Raw genomic sequence first — 13,738 nt, 5'->3', positions numbered from 1 at the left:
TATATATATATATGAACACACACACACACATTTTTCCTTTAACTTTACAATGTTTAGAAATGTTTTCTTCATCTTTATATCGCGCGTTTCAGACATAATCATATCATATGAAATTTTTGTTTTAAATTTGTGTGAAGAATCACTCAGTAAATCTTTTAGAGTACTTACTAACCACCCTGCGTACAATGATGTAATTGAATTATTAAAAAATAAAATATGTATTTTATATACGTGAAAAAATTCGAAAATTATAAATAAACGATTTACTAACCAATAGCTTTCGGATCAGCTAAACCGATATCTTCGGTAGCCATCCTTACTAATCTTCGCGCGATATAAACCGGATCCTCACCACCGGCGATCATTCTAGTTAACCAATAAAGCGATGCATTTTCGTCACTAGCTCTGACAGACTTGTGTAACGCAGAAATCATATCGTAATGTTGTTCGCCCTTTTTGTCGTACAACATATGCGTTTTCTTTAGGCTTTCCTTAATGTCATCAAGTGTTATTGCGGCTGGACCAATGTCTAGAAATTCCTTTTCATTCGGTGCTTTGCACCGTACTGCCATTTCTAGTCCTCCCAGCGCTATTCGAGCATCACCATCGCAAGTTTCAGCCAACCACTCTATCGTCGGTTCGTCTATAATAAATTTCGTATTGCGAGACGATTCGATTTCGACGACTTTGTCTTTTTCTAGGGTACTTTCTTCACTGATGTCTTGCAAAAAGCTTTCGTTTTTATCTGAAGATGCATGTATTATACCTCCCAACGAAATTACTGCACGCTTCAAGATTGATAACAGATTTGCGACGGATAATTTGTGCAAAACAATCACTCTGCATCGACTCAACAATGCAGAGTTTAAACTGAACGAGGGATTTTCCGTCGTGGCCCCAATCAAAGTGATGATTCCCGACTCAACGTGTGGCAGAAACACATCTTGCTGCGCCTTGTTGAATCTATGTATCTCGTCCATGAATACTATCGTACGCTGCGCATATTTGACATGATTACTGGCAATACCAATGACTTCCTTCACCTCCTGAACGCCGGCCATCGCAGCAGAGAGCTTAACATATCGTAGCTTAAAACTAGCATCATTCTTACACATGTGCGCGACGACATTGGCCAAAGACGTCTGCAAAAAAAGAAAAAAAAACTAACACGTATTCCAACATGTATTCGTACGAAAAATTCCAAGGACACGCAATACTTTGCCACATCCAGGTGGACCCCAAAGAATCATATTAGGTATTTCGCCTTTTTGCAAGAGTTCAGAGAGCATGGTGCGAGGTCCAAGGATATGTTTCTGGCCTACAAAGTTTAGCAGCGACGTAGGTCTCATTTGTTCTGCGAGAGGTACATGTTTGTTTCCACACAACTTTTTGCATTCGTTTTCTGTCTATAAAAGTTGATTTTTTTAATATAAGAATCTCTCTACAGGAAAAAATTGCAACGCAGAAAAATTTTGATTAAATACATTACAAAATACAAAGTTAAGTTTTACTACAATTTTTGTATGTCATTTATATGCGATTGTGTAAACTTATTTTATTACACTACAATTATTATAGTTTTAGAATTAAAAAATTACATTTTTCTGTGGCATGTCCTTAGCATATTCTTCAACCCTGAAATTCTGGGAGGAAAATTGGTCCAAAGAATTCTTCCTTTTAACAGATATCTGGTTAGCTTTTTTTACACTTGCTGGCTTTAGTTTGCTTCTTTTGCTCATGGGGCTGGAGTCCTTAAACAGCATTGTACTTTCATTCGTTGTAGATTCATTCAGGAATAAACACTTGCTGGCATGAGATTCGATAATAGAAGAAGCAAATTCCTTGGCACATATCGGACATAATACTTTGCCAGTATCCATATTTACAGAATTAATGATAATCAAGCCCTAATTCTTCTTTCTTTGTATTCTATGGTGATAATGATATATAGATGTCATTTAAACAATAAATATAATCTCGGTAAACTCTTGACGTAGAATATATTGAAAGGCTGAAATATAAAGACAATATTTATTAACAAGATTAAACATAAAACATGATTACATCGTCATTACATCATTATTTAAGTAGAATTTAAGTAGATTTCTTTTTGTTAATCATATTTTTTAATAAATTTGTATTCTTAGTCTAAAATTAAATATGTCAACATTTCCATAATTTTAATCTTAATTTGACTCTTACTTCGCCCTTTTATTGTTATTGATTATTATTTATATAAAGAGTTCTTGTAATTTTTCAATTTAATGTAAATAAACATAATAATTATATAAGTAATTAATTGATATAATTAATTCAACGCAATGTCGATCGGAATCTCTCATTATATACAGAAAAATAAACTTGTTCGACTGGATCATTTTCTTTCGACCGTGTGTCGTTTTTAATCTGTTATAAAACGTTGGTCACAGCAAATCGTTACAGATTTTAATCATATTATATTTCAAAAATATTGAGCGAAGGAAGAAAGAACGAGGCATGACAAAACGAGACTGACACGTGAATGAATTAATCACTGCCAATAATATCGTATATCAATGTCATCATAATGTAGGGAGATCCTTACAACACGGTTGCGTCATGACCTGGTTCCACCAATGTAACTTCAGTTTAACTTACTGTTTATCTTTTTCAAATTCTTAGAATTCAAGGTAATTATACAGAATCACTGCCTCACCTCAAAAATCGATCAAATTAAGCTTATTCGACGCGTTTTTGCATGAAACGAAAGAATCTGGCAGAAAAAAGTGTCGCTCTGCCCTACGAACCGAGATATTTATCGTTAAAGTTGACGATTATGGAGGTTAGGAAATCTGTCGTACCGACTACGTAGTGCTACGAGTATGCCTTCTTCATGCTGTCTGACCTCGTGCGCATGCGCTTGGTATCGTTTGAGTCCAACAGAATGCACGAAATTTGAAATTAACACTGCAAAACAAATATATTGTTGTCAGACACGAAATTCTACACCTTTCCCTGTTCAGAAACGTTGACTTTCCATGCGAAGTAACTTCCCCCCCCCCTCTCTCTGCACAGGGGCACTTCTACGATTGTACTACTGTCGGGGCAGACCTCTGTCCATCTCTCCCTCCCCCCCTGCTGAGGGGCACACGACTTCTACGATTGTACTGTCGGGGCAAACCTCTGCCTACTGTGCCTCTGCCCGAAGGCCACCCCCTTGCATCCGCCCGTGTGTGTGACTGTGACAGATTTCCTAACCTAAATAGTCGTCAACTTTAACGTTAAATATCTCGGTTCGTAGGGCAGAGCGACACTTTTTTCTGCCAGATTCTTTCGTTTCATGCAAAAACGCGTCGAATAAGCCTAATTTGATCGATTTTTAAGGTGAGGCAGTGATTCTGTATAATTACCGAATTCAAAAAATCTAAAAAAAAGAGTGATATAAACCGAGATCAAAGCTAATCTTACATTAGTCGAACGTCACCGAGTTTCGTTTGTTTTTATCCTGCACTATAATCCTATTTCACCTTATTAAGTTCCAAAAGTGTGCACTAGTTCACCTAATCTAATCGTAGAGTCACTTGAGATCGAGCCACGTTTAGTTAGCGTCACGCCCGCCACTGTTTGATTACTACAGGATTGTATGAGACGTGGGCGAATTTCGATAAAATGGAGAGGTACAAACGCAACGGCAAAAGCAGAACTTTACCGCGTGATGCGCAGAACCATCACCGGACGGAATTGTCGGAGACGGTACCGTTATGTCAAACTCGTGCTAACCTAAGTAACGGGGGGGGGGAGCGTGCGTGAAAAACTACCTTGACCGCGCAAAATCTCGACCAAGCACGACCAAGGGTGCCGACCCGGAACTCCCGAAGAAGGGCGGAAGAGCGTTTCGTGAGGATCTCCTGCAGGGAGAGTCGACGTTAATTACGAACAGTCACGACCTCGTGGAGGTCCGTTAACGGAGAGTGGCATCCAGCCGTGTCAAACGGCGCTGACGTGGGCGGCAGACGGTAAGATTTCACGAATTGCCCTTTAAACGGTAGATTTTGCATCTCGTTTCCGGCTGGGAGTCTCCGACGTGCGAGACTAGTCTCTATCTCTCGCCTCGTTTCTTAGAGAGAGAGAGAGAAAGAGGGAAAGATTCGACGTTCTCTTTCTCTTCAGATCTGTTACGTGGATCTTAAGACGATGGAAGTCCGGCGCAGACGAGCGAGACCGCAGGACAGCAGCAAGCCAAACGCCGACGCAACAACAGATCAACCAAGAATGGTTCAGAGGGACGAGGTGAGCCGCCCGCGAGCTTTAAATACGACGATTTTTTTGCCGGGTGCAAGCAGACGGGTGATCTGCAGAGAATCATACGCTGAAAGATCTCTGCGGCGTTTCTGCATCACTCCGAATGAACAGTGCAATATGAATTTTTTTAATTTGCTCCAGTGAGAAAGTACGAACGTTAAAATTCCGATTTATGTATTGAGAAAAATCTTTGAGATTAAAAAATCTTTTATACATATAATATAATATGATACTCTTAAATAATACCGATATATTAATTGCGATGTACATTATATTATTGGATATGGTACACTTTATACTACATTGCTCATTTGTTTTTTTTTACTAAGGAATACTAAAGACCGGTTTTATAAGAGAAAAATATTTTCATGTCATTAACATTAATTTTATACACTTTTTTCAGTATATATGTCTCGGCCAATTCAATTTCGGAAATAAATTAGGCAATCATATATCTTCTAATTTAGTTTCTGTTGCAATTTACTTATAAATAAGCAAACGAACCGATTCTAAATTAAGTAAATGTGTACTTTATTCAAAACTGAACACAATGAAACGTAAAGACGTCCGGTCAAGAAGAAGTATACAAGCAGATTAATCAAAACAGTAGCACGCACGCAAGACGAATGAATGAGAAAAGAAATGAGAATCACCTTCGTTACATAAACCGCGAAATACGAACAGACTTATTTAACTGACTCCAACAGTTTCAAATATGTTGTGACAAAAAAATCTAACAAAAAGTAATTTTATTATATTTTATTGATATTGTGAGATATTTAATAGATTTAAAAAAAGTTTAAGATAGAAACGGTCTCCTACTCTATTTTTGCAAAGAAACAATTGACATTAAACTTATCAAAAGATGCAAAATAGAAAAAGCAAGTGTGATACTACGTATTGTGTTAAAACTCTATTGCATGTAAAAAATGGAATTTAAATATATGATTATATATTTAAATTCTCTATTTTTTCATTACATAAAAACATATTGATTAAATAATACTTCAGTAAAACTTTTATAGTCATCTTGTTTATATATCTTTAAGAATCACTATTTTGATTGTTTGCAGTTTTTTTTCAAAATTAATTAATTATTAGATTGGTTGCATTTATATTGATTTTACTGTATTGATTCTTATTTGTTACAGGCGAATGGACAGCCAGATTCGAACACTACTACTTTGATAGAAAGTAACAAAGCAAATCCATTATTTTCTATCGAGTCAAAACAATCTTTATCAAGCAATGTGATTCATGCTCGAATCAGAATCAGTTTGGAGATTGACTTGATAGCGATGATTTTACTAATTTCGGGCATTTGCACTCGTCTCTATTGCCTCGAGGAACCGCGTAGTATAGTGTAAGTACGCATTTTTGACAAACAATATAATGCTAACACATTAGAAATTAGTAATTGTTATATTATGTCGTTACAATGATATAGGAATATGGAATTTTGCTGATATAATTATATCTTTTGTAATTTAATAAGCATTAATAAATACAAGCTATATAATTTGAAAATATATTAGACTTAAATTGTGAATGCATATTTTGCAATAAAACCGCTCTTTAATCAGTTTTTTATTATACAAAAAAACGAATAATCACAAAACTGTAGCTTTGAAAAGTTCTGATGAGAAATTTGACAAGTTATTCTAGTGTGTGAGCTCACGTATATATTATATGTATGTGTGTGTACACAAAATTCGATTTATTTCTTATTTAACTTGCAGTTAGAGCAATTAAATAAAATTGAAAAAATCATAAATCAGAAAATTTAATGGCTAATATTGGTTTCCATTCATCTTTTCAATTACAGTTTCGACGAACTACATTATGGCAAGTACGTTGGATTATATATGAAAAGGACATTCTTTTTCGACTCCCATCCGCCTTTAGGGAAACAATTGATTTCTGCAGCCGCGTATTTGGCTGGATTCGATGGACAATTTAAGTTTGATAGGATTGGAAGTCCTTATAGCGACGCGATTCCTTTATATGCGTTACGTCTAGTACCGGCGATATGCGGCAGTTTATTGATTCCTACAGGATATTATCTTGTCCTGGAATTGGGTTTGAAACAATGGGCCGCAGCAATTGGTGGAACTCTACTCTTACTCGGTAAGAGTAGAATTCGTATTCTCACAAATTAGAAAATGCATTATATGGAAGATTACTGTAGTAATTGTAGCATGCTGTTCATCTCTCTGATATTATATCCTATCTTCATTTGTCTTTGAATTAAAAACATACTAGCATGTCTGACATTTAAATTATGTTATGCTCGAATTGAAGATAATAACGCATAGTAACGAGATTCTATTGTATGCACAGTATAAGTATTACATACACATAATTTATTACTCAAAAATCAAACAATATTTAAGTACTAAATCTTATTAAAAATTAAATTTAGCCGGTGATGCCTTTGCTCCTGCAACCCTATAATGCATGGGTACTGCATCGATATGGTTTATTAATTTAGATACTTGCTATTTTAGATAATGCACTGTTAACACAATCGAGATTTATCCTGATGGAAAGTATTTTGATGCATTTTTCGTTGCTTGGCTTGTTATGCATCGTAAAATTTCGAAAAGTCATGGATCGGCCAACATCAGCGTCTTGGTGGATATGGCTGATACTAGGCATTGTAAATTTAACATGTGCATTATGGTACAGTTACAGTTTTTTTTTTTTTCATTTTTTATACTTTTTTATTCTCGATTGAGTATAATTAAAATATTTCTTTACAGCGTCAAATACGTTGGATTTTATTCTATGGCTCTTGCGCTCTTCTTAATCGCCCACGATTATTGGTCTTTGCTCTCAAGAAAGACCCTGTCGAACACAATCTTGTGGATTCATCTTTTACTAAGATTCGTCGTATTAATCGCTGTTATTGCCGCCGTATATTTGAGCATATTTTACGTACATTTAGCAGTACTCTCGAAGGCGGGACCGCATGACTCGGTGATGACGAGTGCATTTCAAGCAAGTCTGGAAGGAGGACTCGCCAGCATTACGAAAGGGCAGCCTCTGGAAGTGACGCATGGTTCGCAGATCACCCTCAGACATACATACGGTAGAGCTTGTTGGCTGCACAGTCATAATCAAGTGTATCCGTTGCGATATCCTGATGGTCGTGGCAGCTCTCATCAGCAGCAAGTCACTTGTTATTCGTTTAAAGATGTTAACAACTGGTGGATCGTCAAGAAACCGGACAAAAACGATTTAGTAGTAACGAAACCCAGCGAACCCATTCGACACGGCGATGTGATTCAATTGGTACACGGGATCACGAGCAGAGCGTTAAACTCGCACGATGTTGCGGCACCGATGACGCCACAGAGTCAGGAAGTGTCGTGTTACATCGATTACAACGTGTCTATGCCAGCGCAGAATCTGTGGCGGGTGGAGATCACGAACAAGGATCACTCCGGTGACGCATGGCATGCGATTCAGAGCCAAGTGCGGCTGATACACGTGCACACGAATGGAGCCGAGTTCGCGTTGAAGTTTAGTGGCAGGCAACTGCCCGACTGGGGTTACAACCAGCACGAGGTTGTGGCGGATCGGTTGATAGACCAGACCAATTCCATCTGGAACGTCGAGGAACATCGATATACTAAGAGTGAAGATCAAAAGCAACGAGAACGGGAACTGATCAGTGCGGAGATGATACCGTTGCAGGCGACCGCGTTGAGCTTCTGGGAGAAATTTGCAGAGCTGCAGGTCAAGATGTTATTTAGTGGCCAAGAGAGTCAAAACAGTCACATGTATTCCAGTGGACCTCTTGAGTGGCCGTTAATGTCTCGCGGAATCGCGTACTGGGTGTCTAACGAAAGCAATGTTAGTAAAAAAATTTTACACACCAAACTCTTGACTAATTGACAAATATTAACACAAAATAGGCATATTTTAATTACTTTCCTTGTTTTTACATTTTTTCCGCTTATTTCAATGGCTTTTACAAGGTAACATGTTACTGATTGTTTCAGGCACAAGTGCATCTTTTGGGAAACATCATGATTTGGTACTCTGGTACGATCTCAGTAATTGTATATGTAACACTACTGACATTTTATTTAATGAGGAGAAGAAGACAATGTTTTGACATTCCAGACGAAGAATGGAAAAAGTTTATTAACAACGCTTACGTACTATTAGCTGGATATTTACTTCATTTCTTACCTTTTTTATTCATTGAACGAACATTGTTCTTGCATCACTATTTACCAGCCTTTATTTTCAAAGTCCTATTAACGGCAGCCACGATTGATCACCTGTATTATTTAATTAGGTATGTTGTTTGCACTTTAAAGATACAAGTTTAAATTTCACTATTATTGTTTACACAAATAATTATATGAATTATTTGTTATATCTCTTCTATTTCAGCACACATCGTCCAGCATGGAGTATTTCATTATATATCATAACATGTGGTATTATTGCTTGGATATCTTTTATTATCTATGTGTTTAAGAAATTCATTGTATTTAGTTATGGGACATCAGCTCTCACTGCCAAGGACGTGATAAAATTAAGATGGAAAGATACCTGGGATTTCATTGTACATAAAACGTAAGAATTCGCCAGGTTTAAGCATTACAAAGCCTATGTTATACAAGATGTAATATTTTTTTAACTAGGACGTTATGTATTGAGACACATGACATTTACAAAACAGATGATATTAGCGTATTTTTATAAAAAAAATTTGGCAAATGTTATTGCTTATAAATGCACACATGTGTATATGACGAAATATTATTATAATTGAGCAACAAGTGCCACGAATATGGGATGACATAACGATGAGTCCTTTCATAATATTGTAAAAAGTTAAACATAAATATATTTGTGTATAGACTGATTCTATTTTATAAAATGTTTTATCGTAACAGTATTTGATATTATAGAAATCGCAAATATATATTTAGAAAAAAACAATATAGATATATAAGCCTATATGTATTTTATGTAATTATTAAAGAGAGAGGGAGAGTGTGTGTGTGTGTATATATGTACGTGTGTGAGAGATTTGTTTATAACAGGTATAGTTAAAATTGTTAGTTTGAAAATTTAAATTATATAATTTTTTTAACCTTTTATATTGTATTTTTAAGAATTGTTTTTGTATTAAAAAAATAGAAGTATGAACAAATTTATATCATGTAAAAAAGGGGCAAGATAATAAAAATATTTAAATAGTCAAATTCAGATTCGTCATTTTGTAAAGTACATTGTACAATATAACATCAATATTAACTGTATTAAAGAAAACTTCTACAAAATAAACTGTATCTTTATAACTAGAATCAATGAACATATTAACAAAATTTCACCAAGATTATGAAAGTTGCAATGAAAGACAAGATGAGCTTTAAGAAGTAAGATAACGATAATAAATATAATGTACAACATAAGAGTATATTTCTATCTTATCACAATAAATGTAAAGTATGTATACTATTTTATTTGTCACCTGTTTCGTTGTGTTAATGATATGTGAAAACTATAGATCGAATAAGACCATCACGAACTGCATGTGCAGTATTACCTACACCGAACGAGAAGAACACAGAATCACAGGACATGTTTTGGGCACAGACTCCTACTGGATACCATCCAGCCTTATTAAATACGACGCCAACTCGATAAACCTGTTAAGAAGAGAATACTTTAATACAATTATCAATTAAAAATATCTTAAAAATGAGAAATTTTGATGCTTGAGAATATACAAAAAGATATTGTTTTATGAATTTAAGATACACGTAGTTGATTGTACATAGTGGAAAAAGTAATTATAATGCAATGACAAACCTTGTGCTTTTGAATGTAAACTGGTCGATTGAAAGTGATTTCCACGAGAGTACCAAAATTTGCTTTAGTAGTAAAATGTGTATACGTCAATCTGGTACCATCGCAATCAAGGAGATGAGCGTATAAAATTTCAGTATAAGACGAATCGGCATCTATAGCGTGAGTGAAATTACTCGCCTATAAATGAAACAAGTGAGATATACAAGCGGTATATGTATACTGGACGGATTATAGTAAAGTACATATATATAATCTCTAGCTTACCGCCGCAATTTGAGTAGGAACCTGTACACCCACCACACAAATATTTTTATCTACACTGAATGTGACGGAACAGTCCAACACATTTGTATTCAAGCAATCCGTTTGTTGAACTATTGATCTTAAACAATAATATTTTGGTCCCTCGCGGACAACTACTCCTGTGGAAGAAGTATTGGGCAAGTTTCCAGAGTCCTTATTTATGCTGGCATCCACTAGTATCGGCGATGTGTTCCGCATCGTACTACTGCTAGATTCTCCATCATTTGAAAAGCCAGAACGTACAGGAATATTTAAATTGCCATACGGAGCAAACATATGTCTTGAAGTCATCATCTATATAAGAAAATGGATTCAATGAGAAAAATAGCTCTATAAAGCTGGCAAAATGAGCTGAATCAAATCAGACCTATTGGAATTTATAGTACTTATTTTGTACTAATTTGTACCACCAATAAAAATTTCGTACCTTATGCCATTTTGAAAAAAACGTGGCGCTGCCAGCTTAATATTAAGCTGACAGGACCAATTTAAAATAAAAGAAAAAAAAATAATGCCATAAAATGCCAGCTCTTTGTTAAAGAGCAGATACATGGATCGAATATAATGACTTCGAGAAAAAAGAAAAAGTTATTAAAGAAAAATCAGAAATAACAGCAGCTTTATTAATCTATTACAAAGAACATTGAAGTTTATGTATTTTTTGTCATACTCTACATAACTCTTTTTTTTTAAATTCTTTTATTTTATAATATTTATAATAGAATTTGTATCGGATATATAAACTGTAAAATTATTTTTAATTTTCTAATTATCTTTAGATCACCTACGTAAAACCCGACACTTCACTTACAAAAATGTTTAACTTAATTTAAAGCTGATTAAAAATTTTTTTTTTCTTAAAGTCAAGTGCTGCAGATTCACATAGATTTTGTGTAAAATATTAACTTACTTTCAATGGTACAAATTAATACAAATTCAATTTTGTTTATTTTTGCCCTTGCGTTGTTTTTTAATGGTCCAGCTTAAACATTAAACTAGCAGTTTTCTTGGAAATGGTGTATATTCAGGGTTGCCACAAATTTTTCATCCTAAAATTTCCTGACATTTCCCTGATCAGGGTTGCCACAAATTTTTAATCGTAAAATTTCGTGATATTTCCCTGATTTACTGGAAAAATTTTGAGATTTTTCCTGACTTTGAATAATACATAAAAAAAAAAAAAAAAAAAAAAAAGTAGTCCAAACCAATCATAGAAGCACAAGACAATATAAATTTATTTACAGTTATTTTATTTTCCCTAACAAGTGTGCTAAATTCCTTGATGACATTCCCCTGATTTGTGACTCTAATAGCCAATAAACCACACGTCGAAATCGTTTTCGGTTCTGAAACGCAATTATAAACAAAACAAAAATAATATCACATATTAAATTTACAAGCAATTTAATAATTTTGATGTTAATAAAAATATTGGAAGAATAATAATAATTTGATGCTAATCTAAACATCTTAAGAACTGTAAATAATTAAATTAATTACAAAAAAATATAAAATTATGAAAAAAGTAATACTTACAGGAAACACCCCCAAATTTGTGGAGTGTCCAAGATTCAAGGAGTGAGTCTTAACTGGTTTCGCTCTGCTATTTGAATTCGTGCAAAAACCTTCAGGCATAGGTGTCTTATTGCCAGTACATAGGATGTTCATCAATATAGCAAAAGCCTCATCTTTTGTCAGCAAAGGAGACATGCCAGGACCTTCTGCGAATTCTTGTGGTGTCAAGCTCAGAAACCTTATCTTTAAGAGGGCATTTCCAATGACGGATTTTAAACATTTGCCATTGGTTGGATCAAGAGACTTTCTAGAGCATTCTGCTTTGGCCCATCGTTCCATTGCGGTAAATAATTCTATTTCCGAACTGATCTGCAAGTCGTCCTGTTCCAAGACCTTAAGAAGTGTTCCTAGCTCTACGTCCTCCCAGCTGGCTTCCTTCAACACTTGATCCGTCTTGGTACGTATGATCTGCAGACATTTCTCCGTTAGAACAGGCTCCTCAAAAAGCTTGGCAAACTCGTACGCTCTGCACGCTTTCTTCGGCGAGAGATCACACCACAGATATTTTGTACATTCTTCTACTAAGGATGGCAGCATGTATTTTTTGGCGCAGTAACATAACTCGCAGGCCAATTCGAAGGAACCCAGCTCGACTTTATCCGTATATATGTAGTCTAATAGGGCCTTGAATGCCTCAGGCTGAACATCCCTTATCGGTATCGGGTCGTTTTTCTCTGCCATCCCACCAAAGAACATGGCTTCGAAGACCGGGCTGGACATGGCCAGGAACAGCTTGTGACCCTTGAGAGTCTGTTGTTGGGGTTCCTGGCCGACGATGAAATTACAGTCGGACCATTGTCCAGTCTCCAGTAGATGCTGGCCACGCTCTGACAGTTTCTGCTTGCTGGTTTGCCAGTCACAGGGTAGACTCATCTTCGCGTTGTCTTACATGTACTCGAAGCCTGCAACGCGTGAAAGGAAACTCACCAGAGAGTGGAATCGGAGGCTCACGTGCCAGGAAGCGGCCCGCGCGATAACGTTACGTATATACTCACCTATTTCCGTAAGCGCTATAAATACAGCGTACAATATTCACACACGTAACAGCCAAGAGGGTACAAAAGAGGGAGTGGAACGGCCGTCACGGCGAGGTGCGTGCGCGGGAAAATCAACCGAGTCAAATTATCCTATCCCAGAAAACTTATCGTCCTCGATGCTCGCTCAGCTCGCTGATACTCATGCGTCGTTAGCGTCGTAGCAGAACGCTACGCCATCTTAGACCGAGAGAGTTCCCACCATCGCAACGCTCGCATCGCCGCCACCACCACCACCACCACCACCCAGCTTTTCAAGGTTCCGCTTTCCCCCAGTCGCCCGTGCTGACCAGTGCCGACGATACTGTCAACGCTTATTCGATGCGATCGACGCTCGCTCCGTGCTCGACCTCGGACGATTCTTCACGACACACAACGACCAACGACGACGTCGACGACGTGTTTGCGCGCCTTCCCTTCCTTCCGCCTTACGGGCTCCCCCCTTTCGTTTTGTCCGCAGTACCCGCTAGCGGTAACGCGCAAAGCGAAGCCTCCTCTCCGGCGGCTGATCTCAGACACCGTATACACATTCACCGCGGCGATCGATAATCCCGCGGCGCGGAAAGCGAGGAATCGCGGAAGCCGCGGAAGTGGACCGCGTGCACGACACGGGCTCGTCGATCAGGATTTTCGTCCGCGCGGAGAGACGGCGCGCGTTACCGGAGGAGGATTCTGTATAGGCACGAAAAAGAAAAAAAAAAAAAAAA

The 13,738-nt window shown here is 36.8% G+C and overlaps 3 protein-coding genes across 5 annotated transcripts in view; 1 reads left to right on the top strand and 2 right to left on the bottom strand.

The window, feature by feature from the left end:
- Positions 1–3,810, bottom strand: part of LOC108774877 (ATPase WRNIP1) — a 4,548-nt gene extending 738 nt beyond the window's left edge. The window contains exons 1-4 of one of the 3 annotated variants that reach the window (XM_018541101.1): positions 3,798–3,810; positions 1,599–2,011; positions 1,218–1,406; positions 272–1,142 (exon numbers count right to left, since the gene is read on the bottom strand). In XM_018541101.1, the coding sequence (XP_018396603.1) occupies positions 272–1,142; positions 1,218–1,406; positions 1,599–1,880 (1,342 nt within the window). In that variant the 5' untranslated portion in view covers positions 1,881–2,011; positions 3,798–3,810. Of the gene's footprint in view, positions 1–271; positions 1,143–1,217; positions 1,407–1,598; positions 2,015–2,840; positions 2,942–3,797 lie in introns of those variants that run through there. The other 2 variants (XM_018541100.1, XM_018541099.1) reach the window with 2 other exon arrangements.
- rt (Protein O-mannosyltransferase rt) lies at positions 3,599–9,081 on the top strand. The gene is made up of 8 exons (XM_018541102.1): positions 3,599–3,995; positions 4,150–4,269; positions 5,433–5,644; positions 6,107–6,408; positions 6,789–6,963; positions 7,044–8,139; positions 8,289–8,590; positions 8,689–9,081. The coding sequence occupies exons 2-8, from the start codon at positions 4,174–4,176 to the stop codon at positions 8,876–8,878; spliced, it is 2,373 nt and encodes a 790-aa protein (XP_018396604.1). The 5' UTR covers positions 3,599–3,995; positions 4,150–4,173; the 3' UTR covers positions 8,879–9,081.
- Positions 9,082–9,679: 598 nt separating this feature from the next.
- On the bottom strand, positions 9,680–13,719 carry LOC108774873 (BTB/POZ domain-containing protein 2). Its single transcript, XM_018541094.1, has 5 exons — positions 12,993–13,719; positions 11,959–12,899; positions 10,384–10,716; positions 10,120–10,296; positions 9,680–9,956 (listed from the first exon to the last, which is right to left on the bottom strand). The coding sequence occupies exons 2-5, from the start codon at positions 12,868–12,870 to the stop codon at positions 9,792–9,794; spliced, it is 1,587 nt and encodes a 528-aa protein (XP_018396596.1). The 5' UTR covers positions 12,871–12,899; positions 12,993–13,719; the 3' UTR covers positions 9,680–9,791.
- Positions 13,720–13,738: the final 19 nt, after the last annotated feature.

The sequence above is a fragment of the Cyphomyrmex costatus genome, unplaced genomic scaffold (assembly GCF_001594065.2).
Source record: "Cyphomyrmex costatus isolate MS0001 unplaced genomic scaffold, Ccosl1.0 scaffold275, whole genome shotgun sequence".
In the NCBI taxonomy this organism is placed as follows: Eukaryota; Metazoa; Arthropoda; class Insecta; order Hymenoptera; family Formicidae; genus Cyphomyrmex; species Cyphomyrmex costatus.
Note: the sequence above shows the minus strand (reverse complement) of the source record. Positions and strands in the feature narration are given on the sequence as shown.

Bases quoted from the DNA above. Each gene is read 5' to 3' on its own strand.
- rt (XM_018541102.1), top strand. From the start codon at position 4,174: ATGGAAGTCCGGCGCAGACGAGCGAGACCGCAGGACAGCAGCAAGCCA. The intron at 5,645-6,106 runs GTAAGTACGCAT...TTTCAATTACAG, and splicing joins GAGGAACCGCGTAGTATAGT to TTTCGACGAACTACATTATG. The intron at 8,591-8,688 runs GTATGTTGTTTG...CTTCTATTTCAG, and splicing joins CACCTGTATTATTTAATTAG to CACACATCGTCCAGCATGGA.
- LOC108774873 (XM_018541094.1), bottom strand. From the start codon at position 12,870: ATGAGTCTACCCTGTGACTGGCAAACCAGCAAGCAGAAACTGTCAGAG. The intron at 10,297-10,383 runs GTAAGCTAGAGA...TTTCATTTATAG, and splicing joins TTCCTACTCAAATTGCGGCG to GCGAGTAATTTCACTCACGC. The intron at 9,957-10,119 runs GTTTGTCATTGC...TCTTCTTAACAG, and splicing joins TTTACATTCAAAAGCACAAG to GTTTATCGAGTTGGCGTCGT.